This window comes from Carcharodon carcharias, chromosome 15 (genome assembly GCF_017639515.1).
Source record: "Carcharodon carcharias isolate sCarCar2 chromosome 15, sCarCar2.pri, whole genome shotgun sequence".
Taxonomy (NCBI): domain Eukaryota; kingdom Metazoa; phylum Chordata; class Chondrichthyes; order Lamniformes; family Lamnidae; genus Carcharodon; species Carcharodon carcharias.
The window spans coordinates 90145841-90170202 of NC_054481.1; the positions used below are offsets into that span (position 1 = coordinate 90145841).

The following is a 24362-nucleotide window of genomic DNA, read 5'->3' on the forward strand; positions in this document are numbered from 1 at the left end:
AGGTAATGAGATGTTAAGGTAGAGAAATCTAAGTACAGAATTTCAAATGGTAGGAGAAGGTGTGAGGTGAAGTTCAATGTTAGAGCAACAAAGGTCCCATGAGGTGAACAAAGACAGGGCAAAATCATTGTGGGTGAGATGAAGCCATGGAAAGCCTAGAAACTGAGGATGAGAGTTTTGAAATGCTGGGCATGGGTGATGGAAATGCAGGGCCCAGTGTGAAGGAGGATCCATTCTGTGGTATTTTGCATGAGTTGAAGCTTTTGGAGTGTTGATGGATGAAGGCTAGCTCAAGGGAGAGATACAGTCTGATCTTTTTAGTTCATTCGTGGGATGTGGATGTCGCTGGCTAGCATTTATTGCCCATTTCAAATCCTTTCCAGAGGGGTAGTAGTGAGCTTTTTATTCCAGATTTTAAAATTAATTGAGTTGAATTTAAATTCCCCTGGCAGCTGTGTTGGGGGTTTAACTCGCGTCTGCGGATCATTAGTCCAAGCCTCTGACTAGTCCAGCAGCATAACCACTATGTTGTCATATTTCCCCCCATGTTTTGGAGGCACAGGTTTTCCATAGGCCCAAACGCTATTGCAGCCATTAAAAATGGCAGAAGTCCCTTCAGATCTCTGCCATTTAATGTTTCTCACTGTCTTTAACTAAGACCCAGACTCCCCAAATAGTTTTCACAGCAAATAGTGGAATGGGTGATAGTTTACCAGAAAATAAATTGCAGTGTGCAAGTCTGACAGTTGCTGTTGATTACAGGAGATGCTGGTCTATTTTTTGCATGCCATTAACCTCATGTATTATATTTACCCAAAAAATTGTGGTCATCCATTGTAGCATTATGACCTTGCTTTGCTGAGCATCTGTTGTAATAAAAAGTACATAAGGCATGCACCCCATGTTTGTAATGCCTCTGCGTTTTCTATCCTGAATGTGTAAGCATCAATTAATTTTTCTAAAAAGTATAATGGAATGCAAGTTATCATTTAGAACATATGGAAGATCTCTCTAAGGACAGAAAATTCTGGAATCCGAATATCTTCAAACTCTTATTCACTTTACCAATCACTCCTTTAAAAAAAAATAGGCTAAATTGCAGTTTGCATGAACATTTGGCCTTAAAAATAGTGCTGCTTCACTCTAGCAGCAGAGTATTTGCATCGTGTGGCACATAAAAGAGCACATCATCAGCTTACTGTAAGCAGCATCATTGGAGATCAGCTTTATATATTTGTGGCAGTGATGTGATAGCTTAAATAAGTTACTGGAATACCATGGTCAAGTGGCAGCAGGGGACATTTAGGGAACAGTGTTCATAGCCAGTCTAAACCTTATGATACTATGGAAAAGGACAGAGAGCAATTCAGACTAAAAATAATTAATTGGGGGAGGGCCAATTTCAATGGGGTGAGAACAGATATGACCCATCTACATTGAAATTAAAGAATGGCAGGCAAAATTAATGGAATGAATTGTTGCTTTTAAAGAGGAGTTGATTCTAATACGGTCGAGGTACATTTCCAAAGAGGCAAAGGTAGGGCAAACCAAGTCAGCTCTCTGGTTGACAAAAGAGATACAAAGTAAAATGAAGCACAAAAAGGTTGTGATGACAGATGCCAAGTTAATATTACAAACGAGAACCAAATTGAATATAGGAAGTTGAGGAGAATTGAAAAAATAAAACAGAGCAGCGAAGAGAGAGCATAGAGAAGAGACTGGCAGCCAACATAAAAGAAAATTCAAAAGTTTTGTATAGGCAGATAAATAGTAAAAGGGTGGTAAAAGGAGGAATGATTAGGGATCTGGGTGTGGTTAAGACACTAAATGACTACTTTGCATCTGTCTTTACCAAGGGAGAAGATACTACTGAAGTCATAGTGAAAGAGAAGGTAGTTGAGGCACTGGATGGGCTAAATATTTATAGAGGAAGTACTAGTAAGGCTGGCTGTACATGCATTTGAGGATACTGAGAGAAGTAAGGGTGTAAATTGTGGAGGCACAGCATAATCTTCCAATCCACCTCAGATACTGGAGTGGTGCCAGAGAGCTGGAGCTTGCAAATGTTACACCCTTGTTCAGAAGGGTGTAAAGATAAACCCGGCAATTACAGACCAATCAGTTTGTAAAAGCTTTCCACCAGCATGTTTAAACGATAATCTGAGACAAAATTAGTAGTCACATGGACGAGTGTGGATTAATTAAGGAAAGCTAGCATGGATCTAAATGACCAAACATATTTAAGCAATTTGAGCTTTTAGAAGGCACAATTTCAAAATTTGCAGATGTCACAAAACTTTGAAGTATTGTGAACTGAGGAGGAGATTGATGGACTTCAAACAGACATAAATAAGCTGTTAGACTAGGTGGACAAGTGGCAGATGAAATTTAATGCAGAGAGATATGAAATGATGCATTTTGGTAGAAAGAGAAGGGAGAGACAATATAAGATAAAAGATAATTTCTAAAAGGGGTGCAGAAGCAGAGAGACCTAGGGTATATGTGTACAAACCATTGAAGGTGGCAGGCGGGTTAAGAAAGTGGTAATAAAGTGTATGGACCCTGAGCTTTTTAAATAGAGGCATAAGCCCATATAAGTAAGCAATTTATGGTGAGCCTGTATAAAACACTGGTTTAGCCTCAATTGGAGTATTGTGTCCAATTTCGGGCACTGCACTTTAGAAAGAATGTGAAGTTTTAGAGAAGGCACATAAAAGATTTACAAGAATGCTTCCAGGGATGAGGGACTTCAGTCACATAGGTTGGTGAAGTTAAGGGTTGTTCTATTTTGAGAAGAGATGGTTGAGAAGAGATTTGATAGAGCTGTCGAAAATCATGAAGTGCCTGGACTGAGTAGTTAAGGAGAAACTTCCCATAGACTGAAGAGTTGAGCACCAGAGAACATCGATTTTAAAGTGAATGGTAAAAAAAATGGTGACATGAGGGAAAAAGGCTTTTTTTTAATACAGAGTGGTTAAGATCTTGAGTGCACTGTCTGAGTGTGGATGGAGACAGATTCAATCATGTCTTTCAAAAGGAATTGGATAATTATCTAAAGAGAGAAAAAATCACAGGCCCATGAGGGCGGTGGGGAGCGGGAAGGGAGACAGGTGACACTGGTTGGAGTCATACCTAGCACAGAAGAAAAATAGTGTGGTTATTGGAGGCCTATCATATCGGCCTCAGGAATTTGCTGCAGGAGTTCCTCAGGGTAGTGTCCTAGGCCCAGCCATCTTCAGCTGCTGTTTCAATGACCTTCTCTTCTTCATAAAGATCAGAAGTGGGGGTGTTCACTGATGATGGCAGTGTTTAGTACCATTCACAACTTCTCAGGTGCTGAAGCAGTCCGTGCCTGAATGCAGCAAGACCTGATAAATGGCAAATAGAATGTGTGCCACACAAGTGCCTGACAATGGTCATCTCCAACAAGAGAGAATCTAACTTTCTCCCCATGACATTCAACGCATCACTATAGCCAAATTTTCCTACCATCAGCACCTGGGAGTTACCATTAACCAGAAACTGAGCCAGATGAGCCATATAAATAGTATGGCTTTAAGGGAATTCTATGGCGAGAACTCACCTCCTGACTCCCCAGAGCCTGTCCACCTCCATGAGGTATAAGTCGGGAATGTGGTGGAATACTCTTCACTTGCCTGTATGCATGCAGCTCCAACAACAATCAAGAAGCTTGCCACCCATCTGGACAAAGCAGTCTGCTTGATTGGCAGCCCATCCATCAACTTATACATTTGCACACTCCAGCACCGACGCACAGTGGCAGCAGTATGTATCATATATAAGATGTACTGCAGCAACTCACCAAGGGTCCTTCAATAGCACCTTCCAAACCTGTGACCTCTACCACCTAGGTGGTCAAGGGTAGTGGTAACATAGGAATGCCGCCACCTGGAAGTTCCCCTCCAAGCCACTCACCATTCTGACTTGGAAATACATCACATTCCTTCACTGTTGCTGGGTCAAAATCCTGGCACTCCCTGCCTAACAACAATTTGGGTTTACCAACACCACATGAACTGCAGTGGTTCAAGAAGGCAGCTAACCACCACCTTCTTGAGGGCAATTAGGGATGGGCAATAAATGCTAGCCTAGCCAGTGACACCTACATCCCATGAAATGAATAAAAAGAGTGGAGACTGAAGCTTTAGCTCTGGATTCTGGGTTGACATCCAGTGCCTGTTGGTGAGAGGGGGGGGGTGTCCCCTTCATATGATGGGGTTATAGAGCCCATTTAGGATTAACCACTGTATTGGGTGGTATAAGATGACCAGTGGGAGATATGCTGTCATGCCTGTAGCAATGCATTTGTGAAGCATAGAAAATCAGTGCATGAATGTTCACTTTTTTATGGCAGTGAAAGAAACATTCACATCGTAGACTGTTGGATAGTTCATCAGCTTGTCAATCCTTTGACTGTTTCTTTCTATTCTCTCTAATGGAAGAGCGAAGGTATGAAAAGCCTTGAACAAGTAGATGAAGTATAAGTTCAATGTCTCAGGTAGCACTTTTGCAAATTCAGCATTATCTCAGTACAGCACTAAATTATGAGTCCTGATTCTTGATTAGGGCTCGAACCCATAATTAAGGATAACAAAATAAGAAACCAGCAGTTTCAGGCATGATGAGCTATTGGGAGCAGAAGGGGCCCAGCAAAAGACAGAGCATGAATTCAATAAGAAAGTGAGGGCAGGTGGCACATGAAAACAGAACAAGTCAAATTGAAGAGCAGGCCCCTTGAGAATGATCACTGTTCCCTGATGAGTTTGTTGGGTAAATCCACAGTTCGATATGGTGCTGAATCACACAGACTGTAACTTACATAGTGATTGTTGTTGGACTAGTAATCCAGAGGCCAGAATGAATGATTAGGTGAAATGAGTTCAAACCTTCGGATGGCAGCTGAGGAGTTTAGATTCAGTTAATTAAATAAATGTGAACAGAAAAGCTAGTATCAACAATGATGAACGTGGAACTACTGGATTGTTGTTAAAATTCCACTTGGCTCTGTCATGTCCTTGGGGAAGGAAATCTGTCATCCTTACCTGGTCTGGCCTAAATGTGACTCCTGACAGGTAACAATATGGTTGACTCTTAATTGCCTTCTGAAACACCCTAGCAAGCCATTCAATTGTATTTGAGGAGGTGGCTCACAACCAGCTTCTAGAGAGCAATTAGGGATGGGTAATAAATTCTGGCCTAACCGTTGGCGCACACGTCTTGTGAGTGAGTGAATAGTCTTCAATGGATCAGTTGGCCATGGTGCTCTATTAATGCTTTACAATTGGTATTAGCATCCTGGGTTAGAGAGAGGAAACCTAGCTTGGGGGATTTTGCTCCTGAATATCATTGATAAGCACTAGTGTGGTGGAAAGAATTGGGCTACCATTTAATGCCACTATCGTCAAATATCCTAGAGTGAGTGTCAGCAGGCTAGCACCTGAAGAACGACTACTTCAAATATTAGATTGACCCAGACGCCAGTAGCAATGCACTCCATCAGTAGTCCTCAATTATAGGAGTGGAGCAGAGAAAAGATTACTTTTAGTTTCTGTCATGCATCCTGTTGAATGCTTGATCCTCCAGTATTGTGGTGGAAACACTGCCTTTTCCGCTGCTTCAAGAAACAATTGATGCTTCTCTTAATGGTGTTTTAAGTGTTGATTCGTAAACTAGAAGTTTATTAAGTACACCATTAAAACTTGGGCACTGTATTGGAATGCAAGAGTGCCGTGAGCTTGTATCTAGTATGTCCTTTGTGTTGAATTGCTGTGGAAAATGTTAAGTGGAGGTCATGGGCTTCTCTACATTGGGGGTAGAAAAACATTCATGCGCTGATTTTCTACACTTCTTCACAATTGTACTGTTACAAGCATGAGAGCATATCTCCCATCTGCCATATTAGGCATAGATGGTGTCAAGCAGAGGAGAAACTAATATGTAAGTGAATCAGTTTGCACACGAACAATTGGATTCAGTTTTGTGTATTTGACCACCCCCTTTAAATCTTCAGATGTTTTTGATTGGACAGAAAGTAGTCACCATACTGTGAAACAGAATTTTACTTAATCAGATTTCTGCGCAATACTGTATCTGTGGCTGGCTCAATGAATTTCAAAAGCAAGCCCTAGTTTTAATTAAAAGCACCTTGTAAAAGGAGCTTTTCTAAATATAGCTCATGTAGTTTGTAAAATTCCTTCAGCGTTAATGTATTTAATAGTTGGTGTGCATTTATCATGATATTTATATGAGTTGGATGTTGATGACTAATGCTTCAGAGTAACCCTGCTTTAATGCTGGATGTGCTTTATTTAGCCTTCAGTGCTTCATTATTTTTACGTATGAAAGCAGCGAAGGAGGAAGGTGGAGCTTGGCTAGATTTGATCTGCAATAGTTGTTTGTCCTGGTTAGTCACAAGGAACAGAAACTGCCTGAATGACTCAGCTGTTTTCAGTATATGCTGGTATGATTAATGGGTGCCGATCCTTGCATGCGAAGGCTGGCGACTCAGAACATTGGTACGTTGATTTTCTGCCCACGTCACACTCCCGTCAGTGTTAAAGGTTCTTAAAATAACATACTAGATCTTCTGTACCCTTGCTTTATGTACCAGAGAAATGTTATGATAGAAGTGGAAAGACAAGATAGCTGATGTTGCAATTTTTAGTTTTTGCAGTATTTTTAGAACAATAGGCGGTCTGACTAAACCACATCTTGTTTCTGGTGTTTTCCACTGCAGTGCAACTCTTGAGGAGTATGCTTGTGAAAATGAAAGAGATTTTTCTTTTCTTGCTCCTATCCTGAAGGCACTGACTCCATGCTTTGATGAAGTTGTGTGCGCCGCTACCTCAATCTTCGTGATGAACCTAGGTGGGAAGTGCCAACAGGCATCTGTCCACAGAGGCAGGTCACAACTGAAGCTGACCCTGTCCTGGCCTGTTCTTTGTAAAAATACATGCTAGAAAAGGGTCACTGACTGGTGAGCAGGAACGTTAGTTTTTTTTTTTCTCTCCCTCTCTCCTCTCCCTATCAAAAGGTATGCTAGTTTTCTTTCGATACTGACTGATTTTCAGCAAACTATTTTGAACCCAGGTTTCAACCTGGGACTTTTGAAGAGGTGCACCTTGGCCAGACAAACATTTCCTGCTTTGTCGTTTGAAGACTGAAAGATTTTTGATCCACTTGGAGACCCAGTTGCTGAATGTCTTCCTTGAAGGAAATGGTCAAGATGTTGCCATGCATTGTCCTAGCAACTTGGACAACTGCTTGGGATTCAGACAATGTTGGTAGTGCCACATATATTGATTCAAGGTGCTTTGGGAAGTTTTCCTTGAATCCTAACAACCCTTAAATTGGCGATGGTCGCCTGATGGGATTTGGGAAGCGAGTTCCAGGATCTTGATACTGAAAAAAGAAAGTGGCAATAAATGTCTAAGTCAGGATGCTATGCAACTTGAAAGAGAGTTTTGCTGATTTTGCTGCTGTGTTCCTCCCCAACTGGAAAGAGAAGAGACTGATGTGAACATAAAAGGAAATCCTATCTATACATTTAAATAGTAAAAGGGTGATAAAAGGATTAGAGCCGATTAGGGACCAAAAAAGGTGATTTATGCATGGGGGCTATGGTACTAAATGAATACTTTGCATCTGTCTTTACCAAGGGAGAAGGTGCCATTCAAGTTAAGGTGAAAGAGGAGCTAGTTCAGGCACTTGGTTTAAAATTGATGAAGCTGGGGGTGGGAGGTATTGGATAGGCTGTCTATACTTAAATTTAGTAAGGCACCAGAATCAGATGAGATGCATCCACTGGAAACTGAAGGAAGTGAGAGTGGAAATTGTAGAGGCCACAGGCCATAATTTTCCACTCCTTCTCAGAAACCAGGGTGATGCCAGAGGCCTGGAGAATTGCAAATGTTTGCACACTTGTACAAAAAAAGGGTGTAAAGATTATCTCATCAACTACAGGCCAATCAGTTTAACCTTGGTGCTATGGAAGCTTTTAGAAAGGATGGGCAGAATTTAATGTTTGCGATGTAGGTCTCGCCCGCCAGCTGGAGAAGCAGTGGGAGCCTTGCGTCATCTCAACTTGGGAAGGTCCGTCACGTCACGTATCCATCAGGCACTTAAGTGGCCCGTGTTGGGCCTTCCCTGAGATCGAGCAGAGGACAGCAGCTCTTCATTGCCATCAGTGCCAGTGGAACTGTGCAGCTGCCAGTAATGCATCTACAAGAGACCCAGGATCAATGCGAAACCGCAGGCCAAAGGTGAGTGAGGACAGGGAGGGGCGATGGAGGCATGGATGGGGGTTTTGAGTGCTCCCCCCTTTCCAGATCCCAGATCCCTCAGCCAAACTTGATAGGGTTTGCTTTTCAGGCTCCCAGTGTGGCAACACCACCTCCCACCACTGGTTGAATACTATTAATTGCCACTTAAGAGCCTCATTGACATCCAGGCGGGAAGGCCGTCCGTGAGACTTCCTGCTCTGGACTTAATCAGGCAGAGGTGAGAAGGTGGCGGGGTCCCCACATCGCACCCTTGCCCTCTCCAAATTTGCCTCCAGGGAAGGGAGCATTAAATTTGACTTGATGATTTGGTACAAAATTAACCATCACTTGGGCAAATGCAGATTAATTAAGAAAAGCCAGCACGGATTTATTAAGAGCAAATTTGATGAAATTTTTGAGCTAACAGGATAATGGTGTATATGGATTCCCAAAAGGCATTTGATAAAATGCTGCACAACAGACCTATGAGCATTGTTAGAGCTCATGGAACAAAAAGGACAGTAACAGCATGGATGAGAAATTGACTAAGTGACAGGACTAGAGAGTAGTGGTGAACAGTTATTTTTTGGACTGGAGGAAGGTTTATAATGGAGTTCCCAGGAGTTGGTATTAGGACCCTGCTGTCCATGATATATTAATGATGTAGACTTTGGTGTACAGAGCACAGTATCAAAATTTGTGAACAATACAAAACTTGGAAGTATTGTGAACTGTAAGGACGATAGTGTTAAACTTCAAAAGGACATAGGTTGGTGGAATAGGTGGATAAGTGGCAGATGAAATTTAACACAGGCAAGTGTGAAGTTATTAATTTTGTTAGGAAGAACGTGGAGAAAAAATATAATGGGTACAATTCTAAAGGGGGTGTAGGAGCTGAGGGATCTGCATGTATATGTGCACAATTCATTGAAGGTGCCAGGACAGGTTGAGAGAGTGATTAATAATGCATTTGGAATCCTGGGCTTTATAAATGGGGCATAGAATGAAAGAGCAAGGAATGATAAATCTGTATAAAACACTGGCTCAACCTCAACAGGAGTATTGCGTCCATTTCTGGGCACCATACCCTTCAGATGATGTGAAGGCATTAAAGAGGATGCGGAAAAGATTCACAAGAATGGCTCCAGGGATGAAGAACTTCAGTTATGTAGACAGATTGGTGAAGCTGTGATTGTTCTCCTTGGAGAAGGGAAGGTTGAGAGGAGATTTGATAGACATCATGAGGGGACTGGGTAGGGTTGATAGAGAGAAACTTCCCATTGGTGGAAGGATCGTGAACCAGAGGCGACAGGTTTAAGGTAATATGCAAAAGATGCAATGGTGACACGAGGAATAAACTTTTTAGGCAGTGAGTGGATAGGATCTGGAATGCACTACCTGAGAATGTGGTGGAGGCAGGTTCATTCATTGCATTCAAAAGAGGATTAGATCGTTATCTGAAAAGGGAAAGTTTGCAGAGCATGGGGAAATGCAGGAGAATGCCACTAGGTAAATTGCTCTTACAGAGAGCCAGCACGGCCACAACGGGCTGAACGGCGGCCTCCTGTGCTGTAATCATTCTATGATTCACTGGAGCCTTCTACATGGTAGAGAGACTTTGAGGGTCAAGAGGTGAGCTACTTGTCACAGTATATCTAGGCTGTGTCCTTCTATGTAGCTACTGTTAATGTTGCTTATCCAAGTTCCCCATCAAGACTAGCTTCTAAGATATTGATGGTGTGGGATTTGGCAATCGTAATGCCTTGAAGATTGGTAGAGATGATTGGACTTTTCCTTGGTGAAGATGGCCCCAGCTTATTACTTATGTCATGTGCATGTTACTTGCAACTTGCCACTTGTCAGCCCAAGCTTGAATGTTCTCCAAGTCCTGCTGTAGGCTGGCATGGCTGATTCATTATTGGAGGGCTTGTGAATGGAAATGAACACTGGAGTCAACAACAAATAACCACATTCCTGACCTTATGATGGGAAGGCCATTGCGACAGCCAAAGATGGCTGGCCAAATACTTTGGTTAAATGTTACCAGAGTGAACTGCCAATAACAATGAATGGTGATTTGGTCTGAAGTTTACCTGGATTGAGCAAGTGCTTTTCCCCAGGAACAACCTCTTAGGCAGAATTTAGTTTATAGTTTACCTGAATTACTGGCTTGTCGGAGCATCTCCAGTAGAATCCTTGTTCTTTACCTTCAGTGTGTTGAAGCAGCCCCAATTGCAGACATAGTCAAAAAAAAAAATTACTTGCATTTATGTAGCATCGTCCACCGGAAGTTCCAAAGCACTTTACGGCCAATGAAGTACTTGTGAAATGTAGTAATGTAGGAAACATGGCAATCTTGTTCCTTGTGCTGTTGATCAAGGCATGAGTATTGGTCAAGACGCCCAGGTTAACTAACCGCTTGTTGGGAGCTTTTACATCCACCTAAGAGGGCCTCATCCAAAAGACTCCCTCAGTATTGCAATGGAATGTCAGTTTTGACTTCTGTGTTCAAATCCTGGAGTGGGGCTTAAACATGCAACCTTCTGACTCAGGTGAGTGCTACCCACCAAGGCACGGCTGACAATTTCTGACAGTGCTGCTGAGTAATGCCTTTGGGTATTGGGGCCAGCCATCTTTGTTATGCTTTCCAAACGGAGCATTTTCTGGTCTCATCTGTATGTGGTGGTTGAATTAATTCTTTCCATGAATGAGAAAGACTACCTGATAGAAGTCATTCCCCATTATGCAGTAGAAACCTTTGAAGAAAAGAAAGTGGTCTAAAATAAAGACGGGCTTTCTTTAATAAGCACATAGTGCCAGTGTTGGAGGCGTTCTTTCAGAGAACTTGCCAATATAAATGTAATGTATATGCCACAAATTTTTGAATACTGATTGGTTCAGGTAAAAAGCTTGAGTTTGATTCAGGGGAATTACCAGGTCAAGGCCCACTATAGAACTTGAGCACATAATTCAATACTGAAAGTGTGATATTTTATCAGAGGTATGTGCCTATTCAGGTAGATGTAAAAATTCCTATAGTTAACTCGAAGAACGGGAAATCACCTCCAGCCTGGCCAATATCAATTAAAAACAGATTGACTGTCATTGCTAATTGTGGGATCTTGCTGTGTGAAACACACTAACGTGTTTGTTTACTCAAATATACGTCGCTGTAATTAATAGTATGTAGAGCACCTTTGAGGTGTTTATAAGGGTCATAGCTTACTATATAAATTAAAAGTTTATGCTGTCCATTCTGGAATTTATCTGCACACTGTTTCAAAGGTGATTATTGTTTTTGGTATTTTTAATTTCACATTTTGTGAATATGTTCATCATAATTTATAATGTTGATGAAAAACATTCTTGTGTATTAAGTGCATGTATTAGTGCTAAGCAATCTAATGCAGTGTTTGAACTTGTGGTAATCCTCTTCCCTGCATCAATAGTTTAAAAGCATGCATTTGAATTTGCACTGCAGTCTAAATGCACAGCTTCAGACTGAAAGGGAGGGTCCATGTTAGCTATACTGTATTGTGCCATGTAATGCGGTTCCTGCAGTAATTTCATCCTTTCAGCCTAAACGGTGCAAACATTTCTAAAGGTTTGATCTCTGTTCATTGTGTGGTGCAAAAATGACTGCATGGAGTGTAAGCATGCAGAAGAAGAGCATTGATTGATGATTACTGTGATCTGGTTTCAATACTGCATTATGTTTTGTTCTGTGGAGACGCCCACATTTGTGACCTGCATGTTTTTGACGCTGCAGACACTAGCTATGGGCTTGATGCTTGTTTGCCTTGGAGTGGTGGTGTGTGGCAAAAAATGGAAACATATGTTTTTTAACCTGGAACAGAAGTGAAAATAGTTCAACACCCCATTCAAGTGCAGAAAAGGTGACTAATGTCGGGGCCTTGGTTTAACCAGTGAGATCACAAAACCTTGCTGCATTGTGTGTCTGAAGTTGGCTGTCCAGTTATGTCTGTTCTGCTGGTCTGCAAACCCTGCCCATGTGAAGCTGTTGGAAGGTTTGTTCACAGTTTGAGTGCTGAAACTGCCTTTCAAAGCTGACAATGTTTGTTCATGTAATATCTAAACATTTACAGTTTTGTGTTGAATATTTTCTAACAATTATATGGGAATAATCAGAATTTTAATATTCTAAAAGGAAACTCCAGGCTCTTATTTCTGTTTCCACTTCTTTGGCCATGGTGATCCACACTTTGAGGCTAGCCACAGCGTCCACGTAAATGATGGTCTGCATGGTGAGTGGGATTCTGTTTGATTGTATCCATGCCCATCAGATCCAAAGATTTTTGTTAACCGATGAAACAAAAATTCTGCAAATTAGCTGTATTGCTGTGTTATTTTAGTGCTATTGTGAAGCTTCAAACTTCAAATGGAACAGTAACCTTCATTACTTACAACCAAATTGATTGTGAAAGTAATACGTCAGTGTAATAACAAGCTTTTTGAAATAAAAACAGTCAAGGAGAAATGCAAATGACATTACAGAAGTACGATTTTGGTAACCAAGTTGCTTTATCACTGAGTCTTATGTGACTTTCTTTCAGTGATTCATGTGCATGGTGTGCTCTTGTGGATAGTTGTGGCAACGCAAACTGCTAGTTTGACTTGCAATTTGCCATACCACTGTGGCCTTCTCATTGCTTGACATTTTAACATTCGCAAGATATTGATACAATATATTTCAAACATAACTGCTTTTGAGGTTGGTCATAAACTGATAAAAAAAGGCCATTTGCACAAAGGACAAGAGATAAATAACTTGCATTTATATAGCATCTTTTACAACCTTGGGGCACCCCAAAGTGCTTCACAACCAATGAAGCACTCTTGAAGTACAATTACTGTTGAAATGAAAACAAGTTTATTAAAGCCGTAACAACATCTAATAGATAACCCAAATTGTTTGAATTTGGGGATTGGTGTCTTGCTAATTTCTCTAGTTTAATTGTCTTACTGCAGGTTTTGACTAATTTAAATACGACACTACATAAGGGTACTCTTTAGAAAACACTTTTCTGTTGGCGAAACTTTATATTAAAGCATTTCATTAGTACTTGCTCAATAACACAAAAATTTTGTAAGTCTTGGCATTTATAAAGCACCAGCTCAAGTTGACCCAAAGCACACTACAGCCAATTAAGTACTTTTAAAGTGTAGTCAGTATTGTAAAATAGGAAATGTGTGAACCAATTTCCTCTCCTTGATGCAGGGTCTCCCTTTATGCACTAATTTTGAAAAAAACTTTCCATTCTAACGTGCAATAAATGTGATAGATTTAAGTGACTGCTTCCATATCGTAATTGTTCATGACAAAAGTAGTTTGACTTGCTCTTCAGTGTCTCTATTTAGACTCGAATGATTTCTAAACTATGTTCCCGTCATTCTTTATTGCTAGGGGGTTTCACAGTTTGAATCATTCTTCTTTCTTTGCATCTTAATGCTGCTGCAGTGCAGCCAGGCCCCAGTGTATCTCCATGCTGTTTTGTGGGAAAAGGTCATATTTATAGCTGACCCTTTAAGATTATAAGATTGGGATGCTGCCCAGGTGATCTTTTCTTGCCCCCATTCTACAAAATAGGTGATGTTCCCTCTTTGGCTCCGAGTTTTTTCTCACCTGGAAAATGTTTTTCGCTGCCATAAGGCAACTGGGGCTATGCACTGATAGAAGGAAGGAGGTGGCTCTCTTTCCCTGACTGAGCCCTCAAGCTTGTGTCCTTCAACTCCAAAGTGGATGACCTTCCACTTACCTATATTTGTCACAGTTTTGTCCATTCATTTAGTCTTCATATAACTGTAGCTTTATGTTACCAGCTAGACTGCTTGTAATGTGTCAGATACATCAATCCAGTTTCTGCCACCAAACAGTTAGGCACCATATTATAGTCAGGACACTAGAGGCTGGTTCAGGAAGCAAATATCTTGCCTAGGTGAAGGATTTGCTAGACTGCAGCATTTCTCTGGAAATAACTGTGCAGATCATTGCCTAAGGGATCTTGTTCCACCGTTTTGCTTTGCTATGGGATTTGGGGGATTCCACCAGAATTACCAGCCAAGCTGTTGGAAAAGGCTTTTTGGCGAAGACGTGGAAGATTTATATGAAAGTCACAACTTCCACTGACAGAATCTTTGGGCTTCTGGAATGGCAAAGACAAAGCTACCCACTGGGGGCTATGTTGTCCAGTTTAGGCACTAAATGATGGTCAATATTCTTTTTAGTGATTTCAATTCAGGCTCCAGTGTGCGTTTCCGACAACAGCCTTTTGTTTTAAAAATCTTCCACGGGATGTGAACATTAGGATGGTGGTGAGCTGCCTTTTTGAACCACTGCAGTCCATCTGTTATACACCCACAGTCCCGTTAGGGCAAAAGTTCCAGGATTTTGACAGTGAAGGATTGGCAATATAATTCTAAGTGAGGATGGTCTGTGGCTTGAAGGGTAACTTGCAGGTGGTGGTATTCCCACATGTATGCTGCCCTTGCCCTTCCAGGCGACAGAGGTCATGGGTTTGGAAGGGGCTGTTGAAGGAGACTTGGCGAGTTGCTGTAGTACATCTTGTACATTGCACTCTTCTGCCACTGTGCATTGGTGGTGGATGGGATGCTGATCAAGCAGGCTGCTTTGTCCTGGCTAATCCCCATCTCTAGCTAAAAAGAGATATTTGTAGCCTGGTCCCAGTTTATTGCAGGAATTTGCATGCTTCCTGTTCCTGAACGCTAAATTGGGCATGCAAGCATAACTGCAGGATTCAGTGCTATTTGGGGATTTGAACTATTTCATTTTCCATAGTTTATTAGAAGATACAGATTTTAAGAAATGATTGATGACTCGCCTCAGTAATGAGAAAATTGGTAAAAATTCTGTCTCTTTTAATTAATTGGCTGCTGTTAGAAGATTTTGGTATTGAATGCATTTCTTCACTCAGCAATATTATTGCATTTAATAGATCATTGCATTAAAGCCTTTATCCATCACTCTTAACAATACACACTACTTTCCCTGCCTCCACGTACTGCCAACTTTCATACCTATCCTTCTTCAGATGTTGATTCCTTGCTAGTATACAGCCCCACTGGCAGTGCTTTTAGTGCTTGGCTAACTGCACAAAGCAGAACTCGAACCTGTATGGCATAATGCTGCACTGAGTGGTGACTTTGCCTGCTACCTTATCAAGGAGAATAGCATTGCACTTTAAATAGGCTGCAGTCCATTGTCTCTAGTATCCTCTTCCTCCTGCACATTTGAAAAAAAAACTTCTTGCCTATAAAATCGCACACTAAAATTGCTGAAATGTATGTGAGTTGTGTGTTGACTTGTTACCCTGTGTTTCTACCATGTGAGGAAAATGTCTGTGTATTGCATTGGCCAAGTTCAAGAGCTTATTGACAATTTGCAGTTGTTGTACCACTGTGTATGATGGGCTTGTTCCTGCAATAAGTAGTAGGCCAAAAATCCATTGGACTCTTAAGAATAAAATAAGACTGGGTTTTGCATGTTTATTATTATCATTGGTCATATAGTTTGTATTACTGAACAAAATGCAGGACATAAATACACCTGTAAACTGGCTTTATTGTGCGCTCATTATTTTGATGTGATTTTTGAACACCAAATCTGTTATGTTGCTTCTGCCCTTTGATCATAAGATTAGCAAACTGGTACACTTTTAAACAATGCCATTTGATCTGTAACCAAACAAGGATAGGGGTTCACTTAAATTCTGGTGAAAAGTTGACTAATAACCCTGTAGCATTGATAGCTGGAGTAGCAAGAACATTTAAGTTGATTTGTAGGTGTAGATTCCTTCTGGTTAGGCGGTGAACTACATGTAATTGCCATGTCCTTAAGACATGAAAGATATTATAAACTATTAAACCATACCTTTTTGCTAATTTAAAAAGTGGTCTTGCTGAACCAAAAGATGGCTGCCACAGGTCACATGATTGACAAGTTGGCTACACTTTTTGGAAATTTCCAACAGCAGCTATTACAGGACACTCTGGTTCAATAGGCTTAAAAGCCTTCACAGAACCCAATGTGGGACCTGCAGACTCTGCCGCATGTGGGGCAGGCGGTACTTGAAGGGTTGGGTAGATGGGTTATTTGGAGATTTGTGCATTCCTTCCTACACCTAAAATTTGCCTCTGCACGCTCCCACCAAAGTCCCTTGTTGTGTTCGGAGCCTTCCCAAATGAGTCTTCTCCAATTTGGTTGGTCACAAGCCAGGGTCCCCTGTCGGCGGGTATGTTTGATCTCTTTAGGGATGTTCCTATAGGGATGCTTTGAGGATATCCCTAAAGTGTTTCTGTTGTTCTCCTGGGAGCTTCCTACCAAGTTCTGAGTAGAGCAGTCACTTGGGAGTCTGGTGTCAAGCATACGAGCGACACATCCCGCCCAATGGCTTTGAATGATGCTGGGCATGTTGACTTGGGAGAAGGCACTGCTGTTGGACCCCTTTACTTGCTTTTGGATTTGGAGGACCTTGCAAAGGCATTGCTGATGGTACTTCTCCAGTGCTCTGATGTGCCTGCGGTAGGTTGCTCAAGTCTCCAAAGCATATAGGAGATTGGGGGGAATCACTGCTGCCCAGTAAACCATGACCTTAGTCTCGGGTTTGAGATCCTGGTGTTCAAATACTCTCTTCCTCTGTAGGCTGAGCTGGCACATTGGCAGCCATGATCAGTTTTGTGGTCTGCTTTCGTCGAGAGGAGTCCCCTAAGATATAGAAAGTGGTACTTGTAATATGAGATACTCGGATCTTCAGGTTATTACGATCCCCATAGAGACCGATAACTTTTAAAAAGAAATTTGAATTTCCAGTTAATAGCTGAATGAATGGCGCATCGAGATTTCATGTGTTAAGATGTTTACTGTGATAGACTAAAAGCACTATTGACTAAACACTATTTTTGTGGGCATCTTATACTTAAACTATAGAAAAGAGCTTTTAACACATCTAAAAAAACCCACTATCGAGTATACGTTATACTGTACTTTAAGTAGACATTCAATTCTCTTGTAACCAGTCCAAAATGATTCTTAGCTCCTGAGGGTTTACTTTCAATCCTTTCCTTTCCCAGCCTGCAAAGTTTTAATCTCAGAACTATCTTTCATAGTGAGGCTTTTTCCCTGGAGATTCTTCCTCTAGTGCAAGCTAGGCGAATTTTCCAGCCTCTCTTTAATGTCTCATGAATTTGTTCTTTTCAATCCGAATGTGAGCTCCCACCCACATTCCAGCGTGGTAAACCACAGCACCTTGCTGCCTATAGTTGCTCTCCCTCTCCCAGACTCTTGCACGTTAACCTTAATATTCAGTGATGTTTTAGGAAAGCCTGTAACCCAGTATCACAGTGGCTTCCTCTGTACCTTTCTGCTCTCAAAGCCTATTAGCATGGCAAATTGAATCACATGGGCCTTTCATCCAGGAAGAAATGCTGATTAGCTATTCTTTAGACGCCAATTCTATTCTATTGTGGAATTAAATGAATAGTTAAAGCACAACTGTTCACAACCCGACTTTCTCAACACTTCTGGGACTTTGGAGACTCGCAGTCCACTATTAACACACAGACTGCTGCAATTGTCTCCAAGCGTAAACACCTTGCACCTTCTTCCCAGTAAAACAATCTGTGCCCCTTTTAACCTCTAACAATTGCACCACCCAAGCTTGCTGTCAGGCAGACTTCAAAACAGGTCACGGGACCCCCTTCATTTTACCTTAAATTAAAGAGAGCCCCAAGCATAGCCATCTTTATAAATCTCATAATTGTAAAGTGAATAGTTAACTACTGACTCAACTTTAGCTAGGCCTGACAAGCTTACTGAATTGTCTGAAATAGTCAGTGTGCTTAATGTGTTACAAGCACTCCAGTTGTAATTGAATTTCATTGGTAATGGCAAATGTTTAACACCATTTGCCTGACACTAATGACTGCCCAGGATAAGCGTGGATGTTGTAAGTGATGGTGACTGTACAAATGGTCATTCTACCATGCAGTATGTTTACACATTAAACGCTAACACTTCGACCAAGCATCTCATCTAATTTGATACATAATTTACAACCTCGTTTGTTTCCTCTCTTACCAGGAGGTTGGCAGTTCAGTTAATTCCCAGTGTGTAGCAGAGAGTCAATAGGGTGTGAATTCAATTTGATGAGTAGGTTATCACTTTATCACAAACCAGAAATCACTGTATTTAAGTTGAGATAAAAACTTGTCCCCACAAGATATTTTGTTCGACAGTTTACGTTTTATGAATTCAATTTTGCTTGAATAGCACCAGAATCTAGAGACCTGTCATGTGGAGATGCTGGGAAAGCTTGGGTTGGTTCCCTTAGAGTTGAGAACACTAGGATAAATACTTGAAGGGAAAATATTTGCAGAGCTATGGGGGAAGAACAGGGGAGTGAAACTTTGATAGTGCTATGAAAGAGCACTTTGGGCTGCATAGCTGCCTCTGACACTGTATTATTCTAAGACAATTATATTTATATCCATTAAATGCATAACTTAGGAGAACAAAACTGATGCATGCAACATTGTTTAACTGACACTTAAAGTATAGACAGTTTGTGTATGGTTTTGGATTTATATCTGGCTGTTGCATCACAATAATGGTTCTGTTAATATTCTATTTCTGTTCTCAATTGAAGTGGGATAATTCAGGTTGCCTGCCATATTTGTTTACATGTCACTCCATAAAGAGACAATGGGGAGATTTTACTGGGTAGCCTTGTGGTTCAGGCAGAATCCTTTCAAAATAATGGTTCTGCCCATACCAGGGCCAATAAGAGAAAAGCACATAGTGTAAATGTTAATAATTTACCAATAAGTCAATTCAGCTAATAATCAGCTGGTGCACATGCTACTTGTGTGCAGGAGTTAAGAGGCAGTGATACCAGGCCCAAGCAATCACCTGTGCAATCTTAGCTTGTAACTGAGAACAAATGTAAAGATTGGAGCAGCTGGAATTGTTTATTTTTATATTTTAAAAAGAACTGAACTAGTTGATGCCTACGCATCATACAATATATTTTTGATATACAGTTCAAGACGGTTGAATTGTGATTGAAAACAATTCAATTTTAAAAAAGGCTGTCAGTGCTGGAAATCTGAAATAAAAAGAGAATGCTGAAACAAACAGCAGGTCCATTTGCAAAAATAAGATAAATGAATGTTTAAATAAAACCCATTGCCACAGCCATCCAAGTTGCTAACCTGCTTTCCAAATGCTAGTATACCTATTGTTTATTTGCCCAGTATTTTGTGCCTTACTACTTAGCAGCTGCTCTGTTTACCAGCAGTATGACTTGACCCTACTTTGCATATTGTATTCCTGACTATGAAGTATGTGTCAACTGTTTTCTCCTTCACCCCTTTCCTTTTCAAAAAATATTGAAAATATCAGACTTTGATTCTTTTATTCATTTATGGAATATGGGCGTCCCTGGCTGGGCCAGCATTTACTGCCCTTCCCTAATTGCCCTGGAGAAGGTGGTGGTGAGCTATCTTCTTGAGCTGCTGCAGTCCATGTAGTCCAGGTACACCCACATTGCTGTTAGAGGGGGAGTTCCAGGATTTAGACCCAGTGGAAGTGAAGGAACAGCAATATATTTCCAAGGCAGGATAGTGAGTGGCTTGGAGGGGAACTTCCAGGTGGCGGTGTTCCCATTTGTCTGCTGCCCTTGTCCTTCTAGATAGTAGTGGCTTTGGGTTTGCCTGCCTAAGGAACCTTGGTGAGATCCTGCAGTGCATCTTGTAGATGGTACTCACTGCTGCCTCGGTGCATTGGTGGTGGAGGGAGTGAATGTTTGTGGATGGGGTGCCAGTCAAGCGGGCTGCTTTGTTTTGGATGGTGTGAAGCTTCTTATGTTGTTGGAGCTGCACTCACCCAGGCAAGTGGAGATCACACTGCTGATTTGTGCCTTGTAGATGGTGGACAGGCTTTGGAGAGTCAGGAGGTGAAGGAATTCTGCTCATTGTAAAGACAGTGGCAAACGGTTGACCAATTGGCTTTAATTAGTTTTAGTTTTGTTTCTTTGCATAGATTGTTTTGTTTATGACTTCAAAAAGTACTCTTTTCCGGGGTTAAGTTTAGGGTAACTTGAACTGTCTGTACATTTTTTTCATACTTTATGAGTGATGAAGAATGGCGAAGACGAATGTGACTGATTCAGCACAAGGTAGCTGAATGAAATGGGAATAAAAATGGTTGTTTATATAATGGCCAGTGCATCCAACTGGGACTTGTAACAGAATGTCCCTGTAGCATGCTACTGCTAATATGTAAACATTGAGCGCTCTCTGACCCAATTTAATTTCATCAGATCATTTACTTATTTTGAAATGTTACTGCTTTGGTGGGTTTTGATTTGCATTGAGACTTCTGCGCTTTCTTTCGGTTGTGGGGGTGGCAGTGGTGGATGGGGCTGGGAAAGCAGCAGTGGAAGCAGTGCTTTCTCAGAATAAACTCCAGGGGGCTTTCTCTCATCCCTCCTTATCTCCACCTCATTGATCCCTAAATTCACTATCCCCCTGAGATTAGTTAAACTTTTAGTTGCTTCCTGGAGGCCCCACTCACTTGATTTTTATATGAACATCAAGCAGAAAGCCCCAGGAGTCTGGGAAAGGATCCCTCTTGGACTGGGTGAAAGGGTAGTTAAGGCAGTCTTGTGACTCCAGTGAGCTCAAGGGATTTACCTCTCAAGTCCTATTAATGGAACAGTTTGTTGTTCTGAATCTGATGAAGCAATAAACAAGATAGAAAGCCAATTTCTATAACATCAGTTCTTCATCCAGCTTCTGGATTAACTGGAATTGACCAAGTCTTCACTTGTTTTGTGATAACCTATTGTTAAACTTAGTAGTCACATATTATTGTTCCACCTATAGTATAAACAATATGCATGTGCAGTTGGTTGAAAGTTGCGATTGTGAATTAATTTTATCTCCATTGGATAAACTGTCAGGGAGGGTGTTCTGTGCAGGCTGGCAGTTGGAAAATTGCTTGTGACCAGCATCAGCAACTCACCTGCAGGCGCTGAGAAAGAATAGCACTGCTGCCACAAGTAGTAAAGAGAAATACTCCTGGAGATGATATATAGACTTGATTTTGGGGGCAACAGTGTTATATTGCGCACCTTAGAACGTTGGTACAAGGCTGTAAATAGCATGTTAAGAGCTCTCTGACATTCCTACATTTTTCTGCCTTTCTTAATATGATTGTAATGTGCAGAAAAATTGCTGTATAGGTTCAGTCAGGCTGTGGTGTTTGGACAATTTAATTGTGATGGCTGTGCTGTAGATTAAATTTTCCTTGGAGTGGAGTGCTATTACACAGTGGGCATTTGGCAGACCACTTTGAGAGGAAGCCATTAGCGATGACTGCCATGGTTGGGTTATATTGTATTTGTGTTGAGCTTTGGGTAATTATCTTTGTTCTAAATCATAATGCTGTCCATTCAAACTGTGAATATTATCTGATTGCACTGATTAAGATCCATTTGATCTGTATAATGCATCTTGAGCATTTTAATGTTCTATTAAATGAAGGGTTTATTTTCATTTTTTAATGTAGCCATATTTTTTTTATGCAGGCTGCCTTCCAGTCAGGCCAGAATGCAGCTCCTCCTCCGCTTGTATACTCCCAAAATCCACAGACAATGACTACACAACCACAGACTAGACAGGTAAGATGCCTATGGCGAATGCCACTACAGCATCTTGACTTCATTTCACATTTAAAAATGTGGTGTTAAAAGGCATGCTTTTGGTGTAATGCATTTTATTTTCAGTGCTTTCCACAACAGAATAACTGTCAGGCAGTCAATGATGACAGTGCTGTTAACTAATGATAGTGTAGTTAGCAGAACAAGCTATACCATATTTGCACAGAAACTGGTTCATATCAGCAAAGATGAATTAGTAACGTAGATGCAAACATAATGTAAACTCAATTTTCAAAGGAAATATAACGGTCTGTCGAAGGATTAGAGAATGTCTTGAGAGTCATTTATTCGCAAATTATGACAACTTCAAATATGAATCCATGAATAACATAGTCATTTTATTAAACTCAGAATTTCAAACTATTTCTAGGTATATTGATGAGCCAAGATGTTATTGTCAGCTGCATGATTGAGCTAGTATTGCTTGTCTACCTTAATTAACAAAGGCTGATGACTGACCGATATTATCAATATTCCATCTGATAGTTGCAAAGAACTATAGAGGATTGTTATCTGTCCATGATCTTTCACCACCTGTATACAGGATCCTGCAAAATATACACCGTGTTGGGAAGAACGCCACCCCTCCCCCACCCATCTACAATCTGATACTCCACAGTCACTCCAGTTGCACCCCAGCTGAGAAATCTTGAGCTTGAGCTCAAACAGCTGGAGACATTTCCTACTCACGTGATCCCCCAAGAGAGTGTCCCGAAGATTCCACGTGGCGCAGGAATTGTAAGCCGTAGGTCTCAGCTGCCCATCCATAATCTAAACAAAATATCTCTTCCATCTTTCAGAATCTAGTTAGTATCTTGTTTAAACTATTCATTTTAATTAATGCCTCAGCACCTGTATGCTAAAGCTCTTATTAATTCACTTATTGTTATACTTTGCCCACTCATGCAAGACAATACCACAGTTGATTTTTTTTACTTGCTCCCTGAAGTTCACTCTGCTCTGCCTTCAAGCTCTGTCAGTCATGCACTCCTCACCTCTGCACAGCTAATGCCCTACTATCTGCACTGTGATGTTTCTACTTGACTATCTATTTTTTCACAGTGTGCTCTCTGTCTTCCGCTGGCTCCCACAGGCTCTCACTTTCTCTCCTGCTGACTCCTCGCTGTCATTTTTACCTGTTAGTCTCCAGCACTGTTGCCCTACAGGTGCCCTCACTCTGTCTCCTGTGCTCTGCTCCTCCCCTGCTCTGCGCCTCCTCATGCCCCCTCCCCCCCACGTCAGTTACATGATCATCCTATTTGTTCCTTTTTTATATTGAAATAATGTGATTAAGATTTTTATTGGCTTATTATCCACATCCACAGAATAGCGAATTTGGCCTTCATTTTAAAAGCTGTTCTCTTTAGACTTGTTCTGGTATTAGATTGGCAGAATTTTTTTTAGCAACTCTTGCCACACAAATTGTTATTCTCTCCTCTCTTTTTCTTGGTGCGATGCAGTTCTGTGGGTGTCAGGCACCCAACTGCCCTTTTCACAAGTGGATCTTCTCCATGAACTTAGACATCGGATGTTAGCCAGCTACTTGACTATGCATCACTACTGAGCTGAATCCTGTTTTCACCCTGTTTCCAGACATGCAGATTTTTAGCAGAGGGTTACTGGATGGTGATCAGGTGCAGGAGCAACGGCTAAATTCACCCCATCCCCGACCTTTTTATCCAGGAGCAGTGATTTCAATTATGTTTGGCTATCATCACTTCAGTAGAGATCAGATATTCAGCAATCTTGGAATCAAACCTTCCTCGTCTGTATGGATCCATTTATCACTGTCATGCCTGTTAAGCTATCATCGGAGTCATTTCTTTTTCTGATAATGTTTTTAATAATAGTTTTTTGTGAAAACTTAAACTGTAGAGTCCAAGTTATCAAGTTTGGCATCATCAAGTGAAAGTTAAATGAATTATTTTTTTTCTGTATGGTCTTCCTAATTTGAATGAGCTTTACTCTCCACAAACAGACTCTTGGTCAGTCGTTTTTTTTTATGTAGGGCACTTGGAGGCTGTTGTGTTTAAGTTCCTAGCATTAAATGATTCACTGTTTCAGTTAAGTTCTGAGAGAAGTGGGTATGATGGAAGACTGCACTGCCATAATAGCTCCAGTTTGGGGCCAGACTCTTGAATTCTGTCTCATCAGTTGATTCCCATTCAATTGTGTACAGGTTCAACCTTATATATGCACAACAAATGAGGAAAAACTGGTAATGTAAAGGAAGGAAATTTCCTTGTCCATCCAGTTGTTGGGAGAAATGCCTCTCCTTGGTATGATGCTGTTTCCAAAGTTCATTATTAATCTTATTGGAATT

General features: G+C 41.0%; 1 protein-coding gene across 16 annotated transcripts in view; it reads left to right on the forward strand.

Moving 5' to 3' along the window:
• LOC121288721 (eukaryotic translation initiation factor 4 gamma 3-like) overlaps positions 1 to 24362 on the forward strand; it is a 331740-nt gene that overhangs the window by 123185 nt on the left and 184193 nt on the right. For 9 of the 16 annotated variants that reach the window (XM_041207482.1, XM_041207477.1, XM_041207478.1 and 6 more), the window contains one exon: positions 21908 to 22000. In XM_041207482.1, coding sequence (XP_041063416.1) covers positions 21908 to 22000 — 93 coding nt within the window. Of the gene's footprint in view, positions 1 to 6414; positions 6537 to 8021; positions 8283 to 12450; positions 12548 to 21907; positions 22001 to 24362 lie in introns of those variants that run through there. The other 7 variants (XM_041207487.1, XM_041207489.1, XM_041207491.1 and 4 more) reach the window with 5 other exon arrangements.